At 32.9% G+C, this 27,163-nt stretch overlaps 1 protein-coding gene across 6 annotated transcripts in view; it reads right to left on the minus strand.

The window, feature by feature from the left end:
- Positions 1 to 27,163, minus strand: part of pasilla (RNA-binding protein Nova-1-like protein passilla) — a 53,739-nt gene that overhangs the window by 11,752 nt on the left and 14,824 nt on the right. For 3 of the 6 annotated variants that reach the window (XM_046622817.2, XM_046622818.2, XM_046622819.2), the window contains exons 4-5: positions 11,836 to 12,187; positions 293 to 8,001 (exon numbers count right to left, since the gene is read on the minus strand). In XM_046622817.2, coding sequence (XP_046478773.1) covers positions 7,232 to 8,001; positions 11,836 to 12,187 — 1,122 coding nt within the window. In that variant the 3' untranslated portion in view covers positions 293 to 7,231. Of the gene's footprint in view, positions 1 to 292; positions 8,002 to 11,835; positions 12,188 to 27,163 lie in introns of those variants that run through there. The other 3 variants (XM_046622820.2, XM_046622821.2, XM_046622823.2) reach the window with 3 other exon arrangements.

Consider the following 27,163-nt stretch of genomic DNA (forward strand, 5'->3'; position numbering starts at 1 on the left):
GCATGAAAAAAATAGGTTTTTCTTGTTCAAATAGCATTAAATATAATAAATTGTTGAAAGTTTAAATTATAGCAAGCATCAGAAAAAATGTTGTGTTTAAACGTCTCAGGAAGTAGCTGCATCCAGACATATGAAATTGTAAATTGGATATAGGTATGTCAATACTATATGTATTAAGATAGATATTTATAAGGAAGCAATGTATGTAGAAGAGAATTAGCCAGCAACGCATATTTAACAGATTTAGAAAATATCTCGAATGTACAGAACGTCATTCCACGATTACGGCTGGTAAATGTAAAAAATCTTGGCTAATTTGAGATTTTAAATATACATGATACCACTGACACACATATCCTGTTTTTTTTTTTGTTTGAAAGTGAGAATTTATGCGTTTGATTAATGGGTGTTACTAGAAAGTGTCGTTATAACTTTACAATGCACTGCATGATTCATATCAAAATGTGGTGAAATGAAACAAAACTTAACAAAAACGAAGTTCCAAAAAAGCTGCCACAACTGTTGGGTTGTAATTTATAGTTCGACCTCTCATTCTTTACTATAAAATATCTTTTGACAAGGTACGACCAATAGCGATGTCAAATTTTTTCCAACCTTTCCCAAGCTCACTACATATATATACATATGTTATGCAATTCAAACTGATTGTAAATGTGACATTTAAATGAAAAATCAAATATAGCTCTCCTATATGGAAAAGTAGAAACCAAACTTCATATGTATGTATATATGCAATAATGTAGCAGAAATGATAGCCCACATCATTCTTCAAAATTTTCATGAATACTTTTGTCGTGAGAATATGTGTATTATATTCTAATGTGGAGGTGGTAGAACAAACATATGACACGAAGCATCGTTCGTAACTCAAAAAATTGGTACGAGAACATGCACAAGATCGGTTTCTTAAATTACATTATAGCCAAAAGGAATGTAAGGTACAATATTTAATAGTACTGTATCTGTGACGAATATTTCCCTGGCTTCACCTGTGCAGCCAGTTAATTGGTATTGCAATTTCTATGTTTGATAATAGAGTGCTAAATAATGGTGATTTTAAACCAGAAATAACACTTAACAATGCCACAAAAATTATTTGGAAAAGTTTCGTTCAACAGTGCGCAATGGAAATATAAACAGAGACATAGTATAACATTAAGACGACAGTTGGATATTTCATTAAACCTGCCTAAGTGTGTAAAAATGTGCGAATATTATTATTAAATATGTGTTTGTGTTTTCCTTTCTGTGTGAGCGATTGGTATGTGTGACTGAGCGATAGACTACTTATACTCAACAAGGTACTCAATATTTTTCTTTGTCCCCGAGCTGCTATTCGCTATTTCTACCGTAATAATAACAATCTCGACCAATGTTTTCTGTTATTATAATTTCTTTTCTAATTTTTAATTTATTCTTTACATACGCTTCCGTTTGCCTGATACACTATACCACATTAACAATCTAAACCTATCTCCCACTTCCGAAGAATTAATAACATTACGTACATTTTTGTTAAACCCTTCCAAACATTCCAAACGTATGTACCATTAATATGATTGATTTCATAATGAATTCATCAATACAATAATGTTCTAATGGTTTGCATTTTACTATTTTCTTATAGTTAGGATGCGATTGATGTACTCTTACATTTTAATTAATAATATATATATTTTATAAATATACGCGCCTGGGTAACGTACAACAATGTAACAACGACTCTTGCGTCTAATAAAGTATTTTTACGAGTTTGCATGAGTGCAATTTATACTTAACTTTACGTTGATTTTCAACGGGCTTATCCTTTTCATTACCACATATAACAATTTCATCTGTTCTATTGTCAATCAATGGAATTCAATATAATAATATAGTCCTCTGTGATCTCTTCTATATATAATAATATACATATTATAATTTTTGTAATTTCTTTTTCTATTTGTTTTCCTTCTCTCTTTTTTTGATCCTATGGGACTTTGCACGTGTATGTCAGAATGTCAAACCTCAGATTTAAGGCAGATTTTCTGAATAAGGAATTAAAAAATCGTTCAACTTTGTTTTAAATGATATTTAACACAGATTACGTTCGATAAATTTTCCACCCTCTAATGCAACTGCAGATTTGGTATTAAATTGCTGCTCACACCACAGTCATAATAAGGCAGCAAATAACAATTTGACTATTCAAAAGTTCATTTTCCAATTTGCTTTTCATTATTCGACTTGTTATCTGTAGCTAATGGCAAAGGTATTATGTTGGAAATACGAGCTCCAATTAGGAAAACAATCCGACGTAAAAGTGTAATGAACGCAAAAAACAGCTACAATAGCGGGATGGTTAAGTCATAAAAATATGTCCATGCATATATGAAGTATATGTTCAAACAGTGTGGTCAATTGTGTATTTCTTGCGAAGGAGGCTGTGAACGAGGAACCGATTTTAACCATAACTAGGTGAATACGAAAAGTCCGTCTCATAATTTTCCACAGCTGCTGAATTCAGTGGCAATGATTGAAACATGCAAGACATTATCACACTCAAGGGGGAAATAATTTCAAGTCACGTAATTTTTTAGAGAATAGTGTTGGCTTCGCATGTTTGAAACAACAGAAATTGTAGTGATAGGATGGTAGATTCATCAGTTCGGTTCAGGCACAGAGACGAGTTTCATAGCGTGACACAATATGTGAAATAAATTTGAAGCAGGAAACATTGATGGCCAATGTGATGGTCCAACAAAAACAGTTTGGTATTGAAAATGATAACTACTTGTAAATTTCCTAATGTTGTCTTGATTTTAACAGTGACCCTGAAGGCCGCACCTAAACCAAATAGATAATGTAGATGTCATTTTTAAGGCATGAAAGCTAAGTGGCCCTGAGAATATTTATAGCCAATGAAAAAATATCTGCAATTGCACCTAGGTGTAGTGTAGATATTCTTTTTATCAGTGTACTTAGAGGAAAGGTCCCGATATAACTGTGCACTTTTGACATTAGATACCAAACTCCAGTTTCAATGTTCTGAAATCCAGAAATATTTACGTTACTTGAATTATGCGAAGCCAACATTGATCACTTTTTTTGCCATGTTCCATATGGTATCGCCTGATTAAGTAGTTGAGAAACTACTACTACTACTACATAAATATGTAGAGCAGTTGATGGCTCTCAAGAGAACGAGAAAATTGACCGGAATTCATAACCTTATACCACTCATACATGGTCATACAGCATATGTGTCGAATGATGAATGATCAAATGTGAATCATGATGTGGTTTAGTACACACAGCCAATTAATTTAACACATATACCACGTATAGTGGCAAAATGTTATTTTTAGTAATCGTTAACACGATTCTACTTATGTTGAACTTCCAGCGAATCGACGTAATGCAATTTCTATGGTTCCTTGATTGCTACACTATATCGTCACGTGCCAGAGAATGATAGTTATTTATTTAACCATTTAATAGATATATCATTTGTTATTTATTTACCCATTTAATAGATATTTCATTTTTTATTTATTTATTGACTAACTCGTCGAACCTGCGATGATCATTCAATACGAGATTAAAGAGACTATAATTCTATGCAACTACATCTATAACCTGTGTGTAATTGTTTACCTTAGCTGTATATATGATTATATATTTTTCAAATGAATATATTTATAGCACATTCCATACACGTACAAAATATGCTCATTTCGTTAGTGAATTATATCATCTTCAACTGTACAAAACAAAGATTTAAACAAGAGAATAACACAGCGCTACTGGAGGTTGCAGACTGCTAACACACGTATTTTGTTCTTCAACCATCATTTGCGTCCAATAATTTCAAACAATTGTCATTTCAGCTTATAGTTTTATCTCGAAACGAATGTCATATTTACATCTCCATGGGTGAGACTGATTGAATAAAGTGAATTATTTCATAACTTTATCACAAGCAGATTGTGTATAAAATATGATGTTACATGAATGACAGAATCAATATGTTTGCCAGCAGCCAGGCACTCAACAACAGCTCTACTGCTAGTCAAGGGATTATGGTGATGCATGACAATGCCGCTAAGTGTAGTAAGTAGCTAGTATAAATCTAGGGTAATGATTTTTATGACAGATTCTGATGATAGGTTATTTGTGAACAATTACTGCATGGAAAATTATTATTATGCTTCGGTCGGTTCGGCGGGCATATGCAAATGCAATTAACAATGCGCTCACCTGCCATAATTTAGATTTATAAGTATAATGCTATATTTTGTTTCATAATCAACCTAACTAAAACCTAATCATTTTTAATTCTTTCTTTGTAACTGTGTACTGGAAAATACATAGTAGAAATTTAACCATCGATAATTAAATGTACCATAATTTATGGCCAAAATTATAAGTTTTTTTCATTTTTTCACGAACGCAAAATATTTTTCCTACAATATTTATAATATCATTTTCATAGCTTCGGTATATATTATATCTCATATATATATATATTACATATAATATGCGTGTATATGTATACATGTAAACACATATTTCTCTCTTTTTCTTTATACGCGCATACGTGCATGCGTATATATACATGTATCTAAGTATCTATTTAAATTTTATTTAGATTTTATATATGAATTCTCTTTTCGTAATAATCTAAATCAACCTCTTGACATATATATATGATACGTATGTATAAATATATACATGTTAGTACACATTTATTTATACATATATATCCATGTTTATAATATTATTTTTCTCTCACTCGCGATCTCTTTCTCTCGTTTTTTGTTACATATATGTATAATATATGTATATTAGGGTGCTTCCGAAAATAAATATGGGATTTTCCAACGTAGCACTCACTGAAAATATTGTTTAGTTAAAAGAAAGATTTTCGGAAAAGAGGAGCGTTCTACGTTACGTGGAAGATTGTCCTTATTTGATATTCCACTTTCTTGAATTTTTTTAAATTTATCAAGAATAGTGGAAAAAAAAGTTTCTTACATCAATCAAAATATAAATTTATGTCGTTAAGGAGACCCACACATGTAATATTAAGTCTCGATTTGACAATTTTTTTTATTATTAATTCAATTTCATAAAATAGTGATAATTTATCATGAACTTCTAATTTAGGAAAATAAGATTCCCATTCGATATATTGTTACATTATGGATCGTGATGTTTAGTTTGAATATAAATGTCAGGAAAGAAATAATGATTAAAGTGCTACAACATATTTTCTCAGGAATTAAAAATACACGTAAGAAAAATGTGAAAAATCAAATGAAGACGATTTAACATAGAACACTCATCTTTTTCCGGATTCTTCTTTTTATCCAAAGCAAACTTTTTAGGGGGTGCTACTTTGGAAAATAAATTATTTTTTCTGAAACAGCTTAATATATATAAGCATATATATGCTATTATTAATTACTTTATGCAATATGTATAAATATACAGGTAATTACCATAATTAAAGTGCAGTGAGCTAGCGCTTTCAGCTAACAATTGTACTTATTTTATGTATCTGTAGCAGAAATGTAAATGGTTGAAGCGGCGGCACTAAGACAGCATTTTTTAGTTTATTACTTTGTCTTAATTTACAAAATGTTCTTTTGCCACCTAATTAATGTCACCCTTTCGTAACATTGATGCTAGGAAAAAAAAAAAAATGGATCCTGACTCATTTAATATTTTTTACCTGTCCAGTAATATTTATTCTTTCAGCTCCGTTATAGAAATTATATCACATCTATATAAAATTAGGCAAGTTGGTAATTTATTATTCTGCTCATGCTTGGAACAAAACGCTTTCAAGAAAGAAGCATTCAATGCTAATGAAGATTGACTCTCGCGTTAATATGAAAGTTCAAGATATAGATTCGATTTAGTTGCAAGATTCAAGAGTAGAGGAAGTAGGTAAACCAAAATTGATACAGAGTAGAATATTTTTTAAATATATAAAAGCAATTTGATTTATCGTTTGAAATGTAATGCAACATACTATTTGCATTTCATGCTTACAATGAAATTAAATTGATGCCAAAAGATTTTTTGAAACATCGTAAAAAAAATCTTTTACTTTTACCAATGTTTCAAAGCATTTGTATTATAGGATATCCGGCCGTTCTAAAATGGTTATTTTTGCCACAGATGATTCAGCGGTCAAGTAATCTGTCCAATACTTATCAGCTTCTTTTACAACCGTTCTTGAACCAAACTGTGAATGTACGTATAGGACAGAACTTGAGAGAGCAGCTGATTGTGAGTCGATTAACAATTAATATACCTCATTGTCAGAACGAAAAATGATCATACCAAAACATAAGTTGCTAGTCATTTCTTAAGAAATTATCACACAAAGTCGTCTACTTGATTTTACAATTATTTAAGTTTACTTTCTATTTACACGTAAATAAAGCAGAAAAATTTCATCGATAGTACCCCTATAGAACAAATAGTTTATTATTTTTTTGGTCAGAATAATTTTGTAAAGGATAAGAATTCGCTGCTTCCTCCTATTCGATGAGAAGTTTGTTCGAAAATTGTTATAACAATTTTTCATGGTCACATAGATAAACATTACTGAACCTGTTAAAAGTTGAATAGAATCCAAGATGTAGAAAGTGAGATAATTTACATATGAGCAACTAATATGCAGCCTAAGTTTTGGTTTGCTCATGTAATAATTCTGCAATCAATGGATAATTCACGAAGGGGATTTTTAACAACATTAATGTCGAATAGGGTGGTTGTCAATGACAGTGGTGTGCCTTTTCCAAGTATTCTAACAACACTACCAACTTTAATTTTATACGTATATGGCTGTGATGTAGTGTAAGTGTATCATGTGTGACAAAGCCCCGTAATGTGGTGTATCACAGAACAATCGTAGTAGTTATATTATATTATATTATATTATATATTATATTATATAACATTTATAATGTAAGAATCTTAAATATAAGACAAATGTCAACGAACCGTGATTATTTAGTCAATAAACGAGAAGAGGCGAGGTGATACGTGCGTGTGTATGGTGATGTGAAAGTGAGGACAGGTGACAACGGGTGGTAAGTGGCTAAATAAGATAATATCAAATTAGGGAAAGATGAGCTGCCCTAGTTTTGTTTTAAATTATGAAGAGAACAGAGTTTGATAATGATTATGCACGAGGAAAGTGAATAAAATATAATCAATGAATCATTCCAGCAATTGCATTATGGCGAGCTCGTTTTGCTTCTTCTTCGCTGATTCGCTGCTCAATGAGGTACTGAGCGGTGCCAATTGCGTTTGGAAAACCTGTGATGGTAACTATACGATTCCTTGTTCCAGGTGCGAACATTCCCTTCTTTGATATTTGAATGTTGGCCCCGCTCAGGTGCTGAATCTCGATGAGAGCACGACCGCCGGGCCCCAAAATGGCTCCAACTATAACCTCTGCAATTTCTATATCTACTTTCTTGGTCTCCTTGTTGCTTGCGTCTACCTGAGTAGGACTCTTACTTACAAGTGACAACTGGTTCGTCCCTAAGCCAAAAGAATTGTTGTTTAGGTGGATCGCGTTTGGTGCTGTATTGTTTTGCCTGAATGGATCAAATGGCTCGTATCTGTCAATTGCATTACGAGGTGTAGGGGATGAAGATCCTAGGGCTGGGACAGTTCCAATTGGACCAAATACTCCTCCGTTATTATTAGAGCCATTAGTGGTCGATGTACTGTCCATAGGAGTTCCCAAATAACTCACACTCGACGGCATACCAATACCCATTCCAAGAATATTGTATTTTGCCAGGGTAGCAATAGCAGTCAGAATCTCAGTGGCAGCTGGTTCCGAGAACCCTGTACTTCGCAGGGTAAGTTTTATGTGCTCAAGTATTTGTGCTGTGACTGGAGCTGTACCAGCTGTCATAGCTGCGCCTAAGTTCAAATTCAGACTCAGACCAGCACCGTTCAGGAGACTCACTGCAACAGATAGGCTGTGTGATAATTTGGAACTCTGTACATGGCTGAACGGCATTGTCAGTTAAAAATTAAATACAATTTACAAACGGAATAACAATATCGAAACCACAGTAGTTTTCGTTTTATTATCAATATCGATGACTTTAAACTTATTCAGTCTTTGGAATTTTGATAAGACAGGTTTGTTTGCAATTTCTCGGTTTTCAACCCTCCACATTTTACCTACCAACAGACCATATGAAGGGGCTTTGTTTGGTGAAAATAAAAATAACCCTTGTAAAACTAATATTCAAAGGTTGCTCCCTACCGGACTGTACACATCTTACAGCAGAGACTAATCGTAAATTAACCATCGTAAATTTTCTGAACCTCAAGGTAATCCTTGAGTAATTCGTGGTGAATCCATACAACAGTATAACCAATGATTGTAATAAATTACATCAAATATTTTCTCCTGATGCCTTTCTTCTGATCATTTCTAAAATTATTGAAAAATTGCTAACAATTTTTTTTCTTTCTGTGTGGCTAACATGACTTTTTCAAACACAGGTGTTCACTGAATTTATTAACTAACAAAATTCTTCTTCCCCTATTATTTTATTACCGCTTTAGTGAAATCAGAGTGCTGCCTTAACTCAGTGAATTTTGCACTTTTTACTTGCCATATTTTGGTCGTGAGTGATATAATGACTACGAAAAATAGCAACTTCCCTTCTTAAAAGAGGAAAAAGTTGAAAGAAAAATGAAGATGGAATTTATATTTTAGAAATATGACATAAATGTGATTATTTATTTCGCCTTATTCACTGTATGATTACAAAGAAAATTTAATTTTTGTCAAATCACCAACTTGTGATTCAACCCCTAAGATAGACATTTTCTCATATATTTTGTTAGATTGGGAAGACAAATTTAATTTTTAACATATTTTTCATTGAACAGAACGAAATCAATAGTTGATTCATTACTTTAATACTAGTAAAAAAATTCTCCCAAGCACTACGCCACATGAAATTATTTTTGTATACTTTATCGACGAAACTTTAATAATTAAATTTGAAATTTTGACATATTTGAAATACCACATATGTGGTAGAAGTGGTTTCACCTCATTGGAGGAAATGCTTCTCCAACGGTGCGACAAGGAAATTCAACCTTTAATGTTTTGTAAATGAACTTCTCAAGAGGTTGTAAAATTTAAATATCGATTTCTTACTATTATGACTCGCCGACAAATACCTATTTTTAAAGAATTTTGCTATCAACTTCATCAAAGGTGCTAATTTTTTACAGGAAAATAAAAACCGAATGAGTTTTTAGAGGATTCGGAAAATTTTCAAACATTTCCCAATGTGACGTCATGTGTTTTCTCTGTCTAAGAAATCTCAGTAGTATTGTTAACAAAGATATTTTCTGGGCATTTCACTTTCACAAATTGAAAATACTATCAATTAGTTAATCATAATGTCATTTAGTTCCTTCGTTATTGTCATTATGCTGTAATGTGATGTCATTACAAACCATTTTCAACCGACTCCCAATGAATAACAAGTTTCCCAAAACTAATGTTGTTTAAAACGAAATACAGGTACTCTATGAAAGCATAGTATAAAAATCAAAAGCTGATTCTCAGTTACGTCAAGGTATAAATGAAACATTGCTGAAAATATAAAGAATCAGTGACACAAGGCAATTCAAGTACGAAAAAACTTAGCTTCCTAAAAGTTGAACAGCCATAACTTTTTTAAATATATGACAAAAAGTTGAAGATATTTTTGCACTGAAATACTGACTCAATTGAAACAGTAAAGAATTTCTGTCAGATACCGAGGTCAGAAACAGTGGCATTTAAATCTGTGAGTCCGATTACACGATTATTTAAAAAAGCTATTTGTGAGTTTGGATACTTATTTATGGGTAAAATGTAGATTTAGGAAAACTGGTACAAAAAAAAAAATTAAAAAAATTGACTCAAACAAAACTTGATGCATGGTTCATACTATTTTTGTGAGTAACATAGTTATGAGAAAAAAATCTCTACCATTCGTAGTTTCTCTGAATTCTTCAAAAGTTAACTTTTTATAAAAGTAGTAATAAAACTGCAGTACAGCACTATGTTTGATTCTAAGGCTCAAGTGATATACAATAAGCTTGCAAACGCACAGACTCAAATTGAGGTTTTCCTAACCACAAGTAAACAGAAACATGGACAACAGTTTACCATGACAACACACATGGCCACGGTGGATCACAAAATCGTCTTAAAAAGATCAGAAATAATACTTAAATTGAGTGCTAAAAAAATTATTCGGTTCAATAATTTCGAAACTTTGAAGTATTTATGGAATTACTACAATTGTAAGTTAAATCTTTGCCCCAATAATGTGGAAAATAGGGACTGATATTATGAACAAGAGCTTCGACATCGATGTTTTATTTAAAGTTGCTTAGAAATGATAAAAACTTTAGTGAAATCAATTCAATTTCACTCCACGACGGCTTATTTCAGTTAGAAAACTCTTTTGCACAAATTAACCAAACCAAATTTTCTTTCATCTTAATAGTCATTTCCGAATTTATATTTGTTAACCAAAATCAATGTCAATGCAATCTTGACAAATTGAATATTTAACGATATAGATGTAATAAAAAAACTTGGGCCATAGGAGGATTGCAGAAAATAACCTTCTGAATAAAATAACCCATCGTAGAGTGAAATCGATCTAGTCCACTAAATTTTTCATCGTTTTGAAGCCGTTTGAAATGAATAATCGATATTGAAGCTCATATTTGTAATTTTTTATTTTTTATTTCATTTTGAAGGAAAACATGGCAGTTTGCGAATGTATTAGTAAATACTTGACATACGACGGTCTTGAAATAAAATTATCAATCAAGTATTGATTCACTGTACAACCTCCTTAATTGACACAGTAAATCAGGTATAATTAAGTTATTCGTTGAACTAGATTGTTTGAATAATGCCAGTGATAACACACAATTATGTATAAAAACAATGTAAAACTATGTCATAGCTGACCGTTGTATAATTCATTGAATAGCGAGATCGCGAGCCAAAAAGTTTCAGTATAATATTAAGAGTGTCATGAAGAAAAAAAAGGAACTGTAATAAAATCGTATTACCATTTTTTTATGTATACTTTTGAATGTTTGTTTCTTTCAACTATTTATGGAATTTACTAATCATAATAAAAATTATGCATATAAAACACAAAATGAAAAGGTAACGACTTGTTCAACAGAAATTTTTCAAGTGGGTAATAAATGTCTTGAAACAAACACAATTTTCATCCCCAAACAAAGGTCAATTATTTAGTTTACACGAGCTATCGTGCGTGGGTATTTTTAATTTGTTTCTTTTTCTAATTCTATTATGTTAGCTTCATGAATATTATTTTCTAATCATTGATATCACAACCCGACAGATCAATCAAATTGTACTGCTTGAAAATTGCGAGTGTTGATGCTAAATATTGTAACAGGGAAGCAGTTCGTAACGTTACAGTAACAATATAATTTCAAGAAAATATAGTTACTTAGAAACTTTAGGATAGGCTGAAATTTGTTAACCTATAGTAACAGAACATACTCATGGGTTGCAAAATTCAACTCTAAAATCATTCTAAAGTTGCAAGATGTCGATTTTTTGTTCAATGTTTCATTGCATTAATGTTACCACCTTGAAGTTGCATATTGTACCACTTTTTGAGAATCTGTATGCTTAAAATATTATTGTTATCGTTATCATTTAAGGAGCTTTATATTTTTTATTGCACGACCCTTGAGAAAAATTTTATAACAATTAAAATTTACCTGTGTTCAGACCAGGTGTAGATGTGTAAGTCGGCGTCCCTGCAGGCGCCTGGGCGTACGGACTACCTGTTGGATTATAGTTGGCAACAGGACCGCTAACGTCTGCGTAACTGACATTGAGACAAGTTCCGCTCTGTGGATCGTCGGCTACTTTAGCCAGGATCATAATTAATGCATTTCGATTGTTCTCTTTCTCTCCGATAACAGTTATACATCGTTCCTGTAGCGATAAGTCCTTTGCTTTTTGACTTATTTGCACATACGAGCCTGATTCCTCTTTTATTTGCTTTATATAGTTCCCTGCCTTTCCTATTATCATACCAGCAGTACTATTTGGCACAAGTATTTTCACCTATAACAAGATTATACATAGTTATGAATGGTTTGAATCTCGTCACAAATCATAATGAATAATTTCGATAGCGAAGATTATTTTTCGATTCACAAAGAACGCATTTGATTGTCTCAACAAATAATTTTATGGTATTCAACTAGATTGAAGTTAGTAACGTTAACGTAACAAAGCAGTCAGACAAGAATTACTGATTTGCAATTTCAGACCTAGTTTGAAAGAATTTAGTCTAAAATATGAGTGCGGTTTGCTTTAAATATAGATTAGTGATTTTCAAACAATCCTGAAGAAACGAAGTAACGATTGTTATTTAAAAATGCATCGTAAATTAAAGTTACGAACTTTAACCTCATGATAATTACAGATTTATCAAACGACAATTCTCATCTCCCCAGGAAGAATTTACACACATCAGACACATACCCCGATTATGTAAATTTATTTCTTACCATTCAAAGTGTAGGGTTTCATATATGAAACATGACACATCAAATTAAGCAAGAATAGAATTCATCTACGATAAAAACATTTCTAAAAAGCTATTTCCACGTTACTCTATACCTAGAAGTATTTTGAGTCACTGGATATTTTGAATTTAAAGTTGAAATTCGAATGATTTCTAGATTACTAAGTTCGAATCTGCCTTTGGCAATCGAGAATACTGGACCCAAATTACAAACGTTAGTCGAATGTAGACTCAATATTTAAAGTTAGTTCATGTTCTAGTTTTGAATGGTAACTAAAATTACCAAACTCAAAATGGCGGTTCTAGTATAGTGAAGAAAAATTGAAACACTGGTCTAATTTACTTCCAAACTTGTCTTCCAGGGGTTCTCCGAGTCCCTAGTTCTAAATGTAAAGTAAAAAATATTTAATCAAGTCGGTGTATCTCATGTAGTGATCATAAGTTACAAAACTAATACAATTTGCTCAAAACTTGCAATTCGAGAATCTTCGACTGAAGAATATAAGTAAAATGTAGGTCGCGATACAAAAACATTCGAAAATGTAAAAATGACAGCATGGGATAAAATTCTAATTGGTAACGAGTTGGTAATGGGTAGTGGACTGTCGATAGTGAGGATTTCGTTGTGATTAATAATCGAGGGGGTTAGTGCAAAAAGGATATAACTGCATGTTTGCTAAATTTGAGATGTTGACGATCAAAGTTATCAACGCTTTCAAAATGCCCCGCAAGGGTGGGAGCGCTATTATATATTGGAATGTCTAGAAGAGAATAGTATACTATTTTATACCCAAAATTCTGTTTATTAGAATAAGTAAACTATAGATACTCACAATTCCTTGCACTTATACAATTTTTGCACGAATATTTCTTGCCATTCCAGTGTTACAACTTATTAAGAACATAATATCGAGAATTACAAGTTCATGAGTAAAGACGCTCCTGAGTGCACTTGTACCGTTTTTCTACCAAGCGATTTGAACTTTTCAGTCACTAGCTACACGATGCGCACATAAATGACGCAGTCAAACTTCAACTCACGCAAACGATTATTTCTCTGACAGTTGGTAGTTTTAAGTACACGAAACCATGCTTAGCTTGAATTTTGCAAATTCGTCACTTATACTCTTTTTGTACTAACCTCCGCAATTGGGTTGAAACATCGGGTATTCCTATCATGACTATAGCAAAAATCATAGTCGGTGCACATAGAAGAAAGAAAGTGTGCGAATGAGCAGGAAATAAATTCGGATCAGTAGAAAGAAAAAAAAAAAAAAATTGTCTTGGCGCGAGAAACTTGTTACCAATGCCTTTACATTTTGTTTATTGGGTTTGCTATTTTCTGACGTGGTGGCGCATTTCAACGCGCGCGGACCCGATAATTTTTTTTGTCTGACAATATTTCGAGAATGGACTTTTATGATGATCATGGTCTCAATCAGCATCGTAGCATAGTGCGATAGAGCGAACACACCAGGGCACCTCCATACAAGGGGCGTCTAAAAGTCATCAATATTCGAAATAATAGTTTTCGTACGAAGGCCGTAAGGGTTAACCTTACAGCCGAGCGCGGACCGGCAAAGCCGGTTCTAGGATCGCGAGATCCACCCAAGGCTGAAAGGTTGTAGGGCCGTAGTGCGAACATTATTTTTCGATCTAGTAGCCCTAAGGTACGCTAATATGGTCTCGTTTTCCGGCCATAAAGTTAAACTTGTGTTCAATTGGACACGTGTCCATAAAGTTCAACTTCACGGCCGGAAAACGCGACCATACTGGCGTACTTTATGAGGTTGAAGTTAGTAACGTCACAGTACCGATGCATGTTTAGGGAAAACCGTTACTTTGCACATTTAGTCTGAAATATAGTAAACCACGGTAAACAAAACATACTTAAAAATTTCGAAAACTTGACTCCTGTTAACGTTACTAACTTCAGCTTCGTCATACTTTACGACTACCATATCGTTAAAAGTCTTTATAGATTATCTGTTCTTTTAAAATTTTATATTGCACGCGAATATCACACAGCGCTATCTTACATGTTGTAATTTCGGGTGAAAATAAAGATCAAACCACCCTCGGCTGGTTGTCAATTTTTAGTATATTGTGCATTAAGGAGACAAATCACTGAAACTTTATAATTTTTCGATTTGGTTGAAATTTGAACTCACAATGAAGTTTCATAAAACAACTGGTTTTCATCCGATTTTAGACAATTATATTCGATATGTGTCCAGACATAATTTGGAATAGTGTTAAGAAGTGGTGTTTTTCAAAAGGTTCCCTTCGGTATAATTCTTATAACATTTTTCAAAAATTCCAGGATTATCGGAGGAGCAAAGAGAGTAAAAATTGCGATCTGACAAAATAACACCTAGGTACTTGTGCCAATAAATCGGAATCGTCAATTTCCAGATAAATTTTTGTGAATGAAAATTAATGGTCCATTGCGAATAAGTAGCATAATAAATCAGTAGCTTGTCGAGTCGCAATTTCCACAGCTAACTTTGTTTCCTACGTTCTCCAGTAATCGTAGAATTATCAAAAAGCATTTACAATAATTGCATTGCAAGAAGCTTTTTTAAAAATCCCGCTTCTGAGAAACGGAGCACTGTCAAGTACAAGGTAGTAAAAGTGCTCTTTTTTTTGTACAGTCGTAGAAACGATTACTTTACATACGAAACGCAGGTAAAAAAGAACATGTAAACCATACTAGTATTACATGAATAATAATTGGCCACGTGTGGAGCGTGATTAAATGAAACCGGTTGAAAACCACTTGTTTTCTGAAGCTTTATTAGGTGTTGAAATTTCACGTAAATAAAAAAAATTATAAAGTTTCACTGATGCATCCCTTAACCCCTATAAGGGCGGAGAATCTATATACATGTAGACGTGGGTTTCTGCGGCCATAATTTCGATGCTTATATAGCAGTTTTGATTTCAGCTACTGGCGACGCGAGTGCTGAAATATCTGAAATTGTTCGATTGAGTCTGGATTTTTACGGACAGTAAAATGCTGCCGCATTATTTTGCTGCCTAGTTTTTCACCAATAGTAATGTCAATAAAATACCTAGGTGATTCTCATTCAGCACGCATCAGGTGGCCTGCTTTATGGGCATTCCTCTTATCGAGTAAAAATTCGGTATAAAAATGCTGCGACATTTTGCTGCCCTTAAAAATTCGAGAAATCTAGAAATTTTTTTCATTTCAAAAATTCAGCCTCAAAATGGGGTACGGAGAACGCGCGATGGCTATAATGTGTACTAGGGTGTTTCAAAAAAAGACGAATTTTTTTTTCTTATGGTGTCCGAAAATTGATAGTATACCTAAAAATAAAAATTTTGACGCCAATATGAGCTCTTAATATCAACAGTAAGGTTTGCCTCTATCCATTTCTTTATTTTCCATTTAAATAACAGGGAAAATTTTTTTTTTTATTTTTGAATTTTTATTACTTTGGAACGGTTCATCGTAATAACAATCTGAAAAAGAGATTTGTAGGAAATTGCACTCTCTACAAAAAACGTCTGAAGATCAAAGTTCCTCAGATCAACCGTTTCAAAGATATCAGCGATCAAAAATAACACTAATCAAAAATTTCAAATATTTTCCAATAAAACTACAAAAAAATATCATATGCCATTTTTATATTATTTTTTATGTCAAATTACTTTAATTCTGTTAACTTGAGACTGTGAACTTTTATTTTTGCTAATTAATTCAATGCTTGATTCATAAAAAGCACAAATACATAAATATAAAGGTTAAAAATATCACATAAATGATTTTTGGGTCTATTTTATAACAAAATTTTTTTTTTTTTTAGTAAATACTAAGAAACTTTACTGAACAATTAATTCTTTATAACAAAAAACAATATTAACAGCTTGTTATAAAAATTTTTTAACTTGAAAATATTACAGTTTTATAAAATTACTTTTATTGCAATTGTGATATTATTAACCTTTATATTTATGTATTTTTGCTTTTTGTGAGTTAAGTATTAAATTAATTAGCAAAAAAAAAAAAAAGTTTACAGCCTCGGGTTAACAGAATTAAAGTAATTTTACATAAAGAATGTCATAAATATGGCATATGATATTTTTTTGTAGTTTTATTGGAAAATATTTGCAATTTTTGATTAGTGTTATTTTTCATCGCTTATATCTTTGAAACGGTCGATCTGAGGAACTTTGATCTTCAGACGTTTTTTGTAGAGCGTGAAATTTCCTACAAATCTCTTTTTTCAGATTGTTATTACGATGAACCGTTCCAAAGTAATAAAAATTCAAAAATAAAAAAAAAATTTCTCGTGTTATTTAAATGGAAAATAAAGAAATGGATAGAGGCAAACCTTACTGTTGATATTAAGAGCTCATATTGGCGCCAAAATTTTTATTTTTAGGTATACTATCAATTTTTGGACACCATAAAAAAAAGAAAAAATTAGTCTTTTTTTGAAACACCCTAATGTGTACTTATATCTGCTGCTTGGTAAAATTCGTCCGATGCGGTACCTACAGGAGTTCTAGATTATAGTTGCTATATTTCGAGATTTTGGCATCGCGCGCGAAAGATGAGTACGTCCTCCTTTACTCCACCCTCCATAGTTTGCAACACGAGCCAAAAAGAATATTGAAAATATTTGAAGAGTTGGACGACCTTGCTTCCAGAGTGCACAGTAACAAAAGTATGGATTACATATTTTTTTCAGATTCAAGTTTCGATACCGGATGCGCATGTGCATATTAGAAACATAAGCTCTTTTGAGTAATACAAGATTTTAGGTCTTTTGATTGTACTGTCGCAAAAAAGGTTCCTTTAAGTACGGGATTCAAGATGAAAAAACGCGTAAAACATGCAGCTTGCGTTGTGTAAAAGATATTGTTTAATCTATAACATGAATGTATGTTTGTAGCGTATAGTTGCTATGAAATTTGCGGACTTTAAAGTTCATTTTTTATGCGATTATGTATGTATTCCTCAAAGCTTTTTTCCTAAGGACAGAAGTGATGTCTGATTGATTTCTTTCAAAACATTCGAGTTAGAGATTCACGCTCAAATTCATGATCCGAAAGTTAACGGCTATATGCGTTATTGACGAGGTTGAAGCTAGCAACCAGAATTAGTAACCAAACGTTCTAATATTTGTAGGATTCATGGATGTCACGGGTGTTTTTAGAATATATTTCGGTTTATTTAACGGTTGGTTATGAAAATGACAAATTCACGAAATTCGTTATGTATACATATAGCATTCAGTATCTCATGGGTGGTAACGTCTTTACGATCCGAGGCCCGCGGGCCGACTGCCGCTCGCGTCAAAAAATCAAAATTTCGCGAAATACTTTGAACCCCTAATATTTTTATAAGATTATGAGGATGAAACTGAGCTGCATTTTTTTAATTTCGAAAAATTTGAAGGGTTTGACTGTTAACTTTGGCTGCTAGCTTCAGCTTCATGCATTATTGTTGATTGAAAAAGCGTAATGAAGGCCAAAAATGGAAAATTTTTGTTGGATCTCATGCAACTTTAACATCTTCATAGAATCATGAGCATCGAACTGTACTGCATTGTACAATTAGAAAGAAATTTAACGCATTCAGCTAGTAACTGCGGCCTCTTATACAGCTTCAACTCACCATTTTTGTTACGTTTAATGATAAAAAAAGTGCATCTAATATGGGTAAAATAGGTGTTTTTCTGCGGGATTGCGCCAAGCTGCACTATTCCTAGCCACGACGCTGATCGCAATCGATGTGGTTTTCTGTAACTTGAACTGCTTATATATTGAGAAAAATTGGTGGAACCGTCACATGTTATTTACTAAAATGAATAAATGTTAATTTGAAAATTTTTACCATCGCAAATATCGGAAATACGTAAAGTTTGAGAATTGCTAATCTTTTCAAGCCAGCTGACTTTTCTAGCTTGTCACTTCAGTTTTAAAATCAAAAGCTCACGAAATTTCCAAGTCACAAGTTTCAATAAATTGTATACGTGTAAGACTTCATTTGTATGATTTACTACGGTACGTTTTTCTCGTTTATACGTTAAATTTTCTTGTTTGCGTCAATTGTTATGGAGGTGATACCAATGGCATACGTTCCTGCAGCATAAGTGCATTATGGCACACGAGTAATATAACACGAGGCTTTGTGGCACACAGGAATTATGACACACGAGAAATATATAACATGCGGCGTTTTTATTTGGCGTCCCGTAATTATAGCACATCAATTTATCTCAAGGAGTTATACAAAAAATCGATTAGGAAATCGAAAGTAAGGGTCGGACATTGTTAGAATTGGCATAAAATTTGGTCAAAGTTACTTACGAATTAAGCGGCGGAGAAATAGTAATTATTTTACAAGTGTGGAAAGTAGGCGGTTTGTGACGAGTATGAAGCTTGTAGGGTGATAGGCTAGTCGAATAAGAGCAAAAATAAGCGTGAAATTCGACTAGTTAGCTACCAAGTAAAAAAATATGAAAAATGTTCGGAACATTGTTAATAATAAAGACCTGAGGCATTGGTACTGCAGCACCAGTTAATTTTGTAATAAACAAATAAAATAAGAACTCTTAAGAAAAAAAAACGGGGTCTTTCACGTTTTTGACACTTTCGTGGCTTACGCTGCCAAAATGGTGACAATTAGGGCAAAAATATATAGGACCAATCTTGTATAACACAAAATTTTCGAATATCTTGTGTTCCATTAGGCCGTGAGCAAACAATTTAATTTTCTGTGCCATATTTAACGTACGCTACTGATATGTGCGCCATTGCGCTTTGTGCAATGTTGCTCGTGTGCCACTAAAACCTGTGCCAGTGGGCCATTCCTATTTTTATATACCTGGGGTTTCGCTCCAACAATCTTGATCGAAAGGAATTCTAAGATAGCATCAATGATTCGATTCAATAAGGAAGAGTCGTGCAATACGTACCAGTTTACAGTACCGACCAAAGCTGTTTGATCTGTTAGACGTGAACGAGATCTAGATTTGGTCCGGATTACGAACCGGTCAGTATTACGCGACTCTCCCCTATTCAGCCATAATTTCACAATGTCGTACTTTCAAGTAACTAAGTCAGTTTCGTTCATTTTATCATCGGATCTCTATAATGGTGAACACTTACGAGGATGAAGTTAGTAACGTTACCGTAACGATGCATATTTGGGAAAAATCAATAATTCGCATCTGTATAACTTTTCGAAATTTAGTAAACCATTATAAGCATACAAAATATACACTAATTCTGAAAAGCTAACTCCTTGAAAATTATTCTAATACTGCCCAATCATTTTCTCCCCTGACGTATCGTTTAGTTAACGTTACTAATTTCAGCCTGATGAAAACTTGAATTTTCTGTTCAACTTGATTGATTAGTTCTTCAAGTACATTACTTGTTATTTTTTGCACTTAGGTGTACAGTGACTATGAAGCAATTTAAAATCATAAATTGAGCTTTTGTGGTTAACAAAGATTTGAGGGCACATGAGATTTTCAAGGGTGTTAAATATTTTAGAGAGTAGGTATGAGTTTTTTTATATACGAGACGAATTGCACAGCTTCTAAATCTCACTTTTTTCCTTTTATACGCTGTGCAATTTGTCCAGTTTACCTTGTATGACGATACAAATGTTTTCTCAAATAGCAGCACTAATTCTCATTAAAATCTCGCAGTTACAGATTTTTTCTAACATTATATATTACTCTTACAATAAACTATATAAAGAGAATGTAAACGGGGATAAATTCACCGTCTCACGGGGAGGGGTCAGAGTTGAGATAAAAATCTGAAAAAAATAGGAAAATGTTTTTTGATTTATTTGGAGTCGATTGGGGGGTGTACGTCTACTGCGCCCTAAATAGAAACTACCCTAATGTGTGTAGAATATAAGTTCATTAAAACTTTCTGTAATGTCTGGGTATGAAGAATTTCTGATTTTCACCTCATTGACAATTGAAGAACATTATACATCAGGATTTCGTTCAACAACGTTGTAGCTCAGAATTTAATTTAGAATTTGGACGAAAAATATGCTATTATGTTCGAGTTTAAGTCAAAAACCGTCGCATCTCACAATTTAATTCCAATACCATCGTATCTTAAGTTGACATTTCCTTCACACAAGTTTCCGAGGCTGCGTCACGCGTAGTGGAGTCTCAGGCAGATTTAGACAATTTTTGCAGCCAATCATCAACATCAAGAACCGTTTACATCAGTCCGATTTTGGAATGAATGAGTAGTTATTTTCATTACCTAGTGACCTGCATTTGTACAATGATATTTTTACTAATGCAACAATGCAATACGCCTCTGCTCAAAATGTTGCATTTGTGGGGCACATTCGGACATATTATTTTCCTAACCTTTAAAACGATTTTAGTGATATTTCTTAGTTAATTTACTGTTGAAAAACTAATTGTATGCGTTGTGTTAGATGAGATTTCTAATTCAGCGATTTATCACGGTTATCGTTGACTATAGTAAAGGAAAGGTACAATTTTATACGTCACAAAAAAATGTTTACGTATTTTAACTTTCAAATATTTTTGTTCATTCATTTGATACTATAAGACCTAAGATTAACCGAGAATATTTCAAATTACATGTCTGAATTTTCTCCACGTCAATCGTCCTCTTGGGCCCCATTTTGCCGATGTACGTTAAAGTCACAAACCAGAAGTGTTAAATGCTGCAGTAACGTGTTGGACGCATCTAATTTAGCACAAAGCAATACAGAATCATTCCGCAAAACTGCAATCGGTGGAACACAACACTCAGAAGCCTGCATCCTTATGAATTGATGTGTAAGATACCCACTTTTCAATGTAAAATATTTCGCACTAAAACCTCGAAGTTAATTTCGTTTGGCTTTTTTTTACAACGCACACAACTAACAACGCTGTTATGCGCACACTGTGAATACGAAAGTTTGCCATGTACGAATGTGCTTCACTCTCCCCCCCTACATGATTTTTGAAACGATAAAGGCGCTGGTTGACTTAAAAACTGTGATTAAGATTTAACAATATTTTGCTACATGATATTTGATAACAATTCTGGAGTACAATTGCTATAATTTTTATGTGAAACATTCACTTTGTTTAAGGAAATACTAATTACGAATTCCATAAAATCTGACCCTGCGTTTCTTTGACAGAAACAACTGATTCCGTAAGTGGACAATTTAACGCTTCTATCGCAGCAGCTTGTAGTTCGATTAAGAGTAAAGTGATGCATTTTTTATATTTCGATTCAATTTACCTTGTAGGCTAACTCTACTTGTATCTACAATATAAGTATATAACATTATACGTGTATACTTTAACGGTGTTGTGCATGATTATATTGAATAATAGATAATAAATATTAAAAGAAAGATACTGAAATTGTTTTGGTTTGGCGTTAGCTTCTAATGTGATAAATAAAATTATTTTATAACGAAAATGCTATCTATAAATTAATGCTATTAACTGACTATAAGTATAATAGTACATATATGGGCAACTATTTGCAATCGAGTTTAAACCACAATTCGTAAAACGAGGTGAATGGATCACATAAAAATAAAGGAACTGTACGCACTGGAATTAAGTTATGATTTAGTAAAATATGGTAAATCCTAACCGCAGTTTATAAATTAACCAGCACTTTCATTCTTTCAAAAATCGTGTACCCAGCAGTCGCGTAGTCTCAAGAAATTTGGCGAACGAAACGTTTACTTGAGATAGAATGACGTTGAGCCGAATTCGGCGATACGATTGCTTTGAGTCAATTTCTGAAGCACGATGTTTTTCGTACAATTTGAGAGGTACGATGTTTTTCAATCAAATCCTCAAATTCGGTGATTCAAAATTAAATTCTGATATACGATGTTTTTAAATACAATTCCCGAACAGAATGTTATTAAACCAGACCATAAGGTATGATGTTATTCTGTCTAACTATCAGTTTCATTTCTTGAACACTTGAAGGTACCCACGTGAATATCACGCAAGAGCAAGCTCTCTTTCCACAAAGAAATATCTTTGGGATCTAATTAGAAACTCCCGACACAATTGTGATGTTTTCTGATCAATTTTGTTCTAATCAAATTCAAGTGGATATTTTATATATAGCAGAGTATGAATAATTTCATTATCTTTCTGATAAATAAGTAATTACACAGTTGAAAACATTATTACGTCCAAAGTAAATATCATTCTTAAATTCCAATATATTCTTTCTAATCCAGGATTTGCTGGTTTTCTTAATTGCATTAAAACCAAAACCTAGATTAAAAAAATTCTTTTATTTCCAGTTTCTACGATTTATCGTTAGAAAGGCTTCGTCCGTCTGTTTAAGGCCTGAACTCCGTAATTCCGAAATTTCTACAAGTAAATACCAAATGAAAGTTCTATTGAATTTAACGTTTTTCATCAAAGTCTGAAACTGATATTCAGAAACTGTTACAATGATTAACGAGTGATATATTTTCACTTTAAATGCCAACGAGTATTTCTCTAATCAATTTATTAACAGTTCAAAGTAGATTGTGCAAAGGAATAACAATTGTGTTAATTTAAATGAACAGCGTATACTTTTGCTACGACTAAGTGTCAATCTTAGATGGCTCATACGTTTCAGACCATTAACCATTCATGCGTTTACTAACTAGGTCATTGCTAGCAAGCAATAGCTACATACTCTTCAATGCTGTTAGAATGCAGACCCGTACTTTTCAATGCAACATTCACAAAATGGATTTGTGCACTAGAATTTGTGATTAAAGTCTATAAATCTGTAATATTCAATTCCAAGTACCCGATAAAAAAAAAAAAAACCCTATTCAAGGTCCAGTATGATTGATTTTTTTTTATCTATGCATTGAATATTATAGATCGCAGTAGCATCATGTCGGTGTGCGAAAGTACGGAACAGGATGACTTGAGAGTTCCTGGCGAGTTCAGAAGGACCTAACCGGCAGTTGGTAAAAAATGTAAGACGGGTCACGTCGTTTATGCGCTAAATCGACAAGCTGGGGTTTGAACTCGGTCTGGGCAATATTTTCTGCAGTTTTTCTTACCCCCCTCCCCTTCGAATGCGGCTGTTTCATCGTAATATTTACGTATATAGAGAGGTATCTGAATTTCGCATTGAATTGCAGTATGTACAAGGTAACAGTATATAATTACATGTTAGTATATTACACATGATTTGAATGAGGCTATATCGAATGTCAGATACTTAAGGAGGTGCTCTGGTCAATTTCGACGCTGACTATATATTAGGCTGGGCCAAAAAAAACGAAGAATTTTTTTTTTAATGGTATTGTAAAAACATTGTTCATGACGACAAATAAAAATTATCCTCAAAGTTTAAGCCCTTAATATTAATATTAAGGGGTATATCGTTACAGCTATTGATTTTTTAACAGTTACCGCATTTTTTAACCCAAAATCCGTCAATTATCAATCTGAAAAATTGTATAAATCCATATTTTTGAAGGAAATTAAATTTCCTACAAAAAAGCTCTCTTACTAAATTGACGTAGATCGAGCCGTTTCCTTGTAATCGTGCCTTAAACATTGATTTGTTCTTTCAAATTTTTGTTTGAATTTTTGATTTTTGTAATTACCAGAAAAATCAATAGTGAAATTACTTTTGAATACAATTTCAATGTCGAATAACTTTTAAAGGAGTGAATTTCATGAAAAATGTTAAGTGACCTTTTTTGTAGAGCATCAAATTTCCCACAAAAATAATGGTTTGATCTATGAAAATATTGATTTTTCTGGTAATTACAAAAATCAAAAATTCAAACAAAAATTTGAAAGAACAAATCAATGTTTAAGGCACGATTACAAGGAAACGGCTCGATCTACGTCAATTTAGTAAGAGAGCTTTTTTGTAGGAAATTTAATTTCCTTCAAAAATATGGATTGATAAAATTTTTCAGATTGATAATTGACGGCTTTTGGGTAAAAAAAATGCGGTAACTGTTAAAAAATCAATAGCTGTAACGATACACCCCTTAATATTAATATTAAGGGCTCAAACTTTCAGGATAATTTTTATTTGTTGTCATGAACAATGTTTTTACAGTACCATTAAAAAAAAAAATTCTTCGTTTTTTTTTGGCCCAGTCTACTATATATCTCCAAATATCGAGGTCCACAAATGTCGAACGCAAAAGGGAGCTCAACAGTTCCATTCTATACATAATTTTGAACTAAAATACTCCATCACATTTTCATTTGACGCAGAAATAACGAAATGGCAGAATTTTACGAATTTACTATTGCGATTCCATAGAATTCGTGCCATTTCTTTATTTCTGCGTCAAATAGAAATAGTATCGGAGTATTTTTGTTCTGAATTGCGTATAGTATGAGCCTGTTAAGCCGTTCGAAATACGTAGACTTCCGACATTTGGAGATATATACGTCATCGTCGAAATCGACCAGGACCCCCCACCCCTTAAGAAACTTTTGCATGTTTAGTACCAAGCCTGCGATTACGAGATTTAATTTTGATCCAAAAATAGCTAAATCAACTATGCTGCATGAGCTATTGAACAGGCAATGATAAAATTTTTTTGCACGACCTAGGTTTGATTTTGCATCGAAAAATTTATAGTGTATGCAGCCGCAACGGTAAACTGAACTTTTTCTTTATACGAGGAAGGAATTTTAATGGTATCTGAGAGTGATTTTTGCTTACTATCCAATAGACTCAACTATATTATTTTAAATTTCCAAATATATGGTTGTAAGATACGTGTACCGATTTATAAAGTTAATTTAATGGCTTTTACAAATAATATATGAATCGAATTTCGTGAATAGTCAAACTTTAATAATTAATACAGTGGCTCTTGATGAGATCCGTAAAGTGAAAGGCCGTGACGCCCATTGACCTCTTCCTCACGTTATCTATTCGAGTCTAGATATGTATAAATATATAGTGACGTATGACGTTACATGAATTCGAATAAAAAAGTACTTGAAGATTTAAATATGTGATTTAAAGAAAACGGCTGATACTGATCAGTATGCTAGTAGTTTTTTGTTTTTAAATATTATACGATTAATAGGTAGTTGCAATTGTTTACAGCCAAACAACGTATCGCTTAAACGTTATAAAGTGATACGGTGCTGGAAGAACTCAATTATTTGAAAAAGTAATTGAACCCATCTGATAAAATTTATTATCGTACGTCGCGTCGTTCCGAATTTTTGTGAAACTAAAAGAACAAAATCTAATTTAAAAACTCCATATGTTAATCAGAACTTAAACCACAGACTCAAATAATGTATCTTTTTATTGCATTTATGTATTTATTACATAATACGAAAGTCTTCAAACTTTTGTACTAAGGCTGAATTCGGCTTATAGAAAAAGTGCGCACCAAGTGAAGATTCCCTGGTTTTCAACCAGCGGAAAGACCAGAAGAAAACTAGGAAAATTTCACGAAGAGCGCACGGACTTTATAGCACTGACAGCCTGTTTCAGAGCACATACAATAATTTATAGATCCCCGAATGAATAATTCTATGACTGAAAACTTGATAGTGATAAAAATAATCCCTGGATAATTGTGATTGAGAGTAGCTGGGACAAAGAGTAAATAATCTTTGACTTTTTAATTATTTTCCATCGCAACAATGAATAACCCACTAACCGCATTTGAAATATATACTTGAGAATATAAATGTGGTACGTGAGTAGTGATCATTATTGCTACCGCTCTAAGAGGATTTTCATCCGTTTAGGCAAAACTTTTTCATACACGGAATAGATAGAAAAAACGCACACTACGTTTTAAGGTTGCTCCAACTAATTGCATGGTAGTCAGACAGGAGACTCAGAGGAGAAATTTCCCAGAGGTTTTTCTGATATGCGAAATCCATCTGCTTGGAATTCCCATTTTTTTATAGCAAAAATGGCAATTTCTGATTAGCCAGATGCGAATAGTTCTGAATAATTATTTCGTCAAGGTATTTGAAATTACAGAGAATCGGCTTTGACTAATTTGGACGAAAGTTTTGTGATAGATCAAGTATTTGGTGGATACATATCGCGAAATTTTTAAAACTCTTACTACTTCCGATTGCGCATCTTCAAAACTTGCGATTTCAGGGTCGTTCAAAAACCACGTGACGCCGTTTGGGGGGGGGGGGGGCGGGGGGGGGGGGGGGGCGTGTGTCGAAAATTCTGAAAATCAGCGTCGCGCATTTTATAAACGGTCCCTGACTACTGATATCCAACGAGCTCGAAAAATCAGCATAAAAGTGAAATAAAATTACAAGAGTTTCCAACCTCAAATTGTTGAATGTTATTTCACATTATAATTTTTATATTGAAGGAAGTTTTTTCCTATAAAATATTTAGTGAGTGCTTTTTCGACCTTGAATCTTGTACCTCTAAATTAAGAGAAAAGGGTAATGAATCTCATGTAATGTCGTACAATGAAAAATATTTAATTGGTTACAAATGCATTAGAAACCAAACCC

Source organism: Neodiprion pinetum, chromosome 4 (assembly GCF_021155775.2).
Source record: "Neodiprion pinetum isolate iyNeoPine1 chromosome 4, iyNeoPine1.2, whole genome shotgun sequence".
In the NCBI taxonomy this organism is placed as follows: domain Eukaryota; kingdom Metazoa; phylum Arthropoda; class Insecta; order Hymenoptera; family Diprionidae; genus Neodiprion; species Neodiprion pinetum.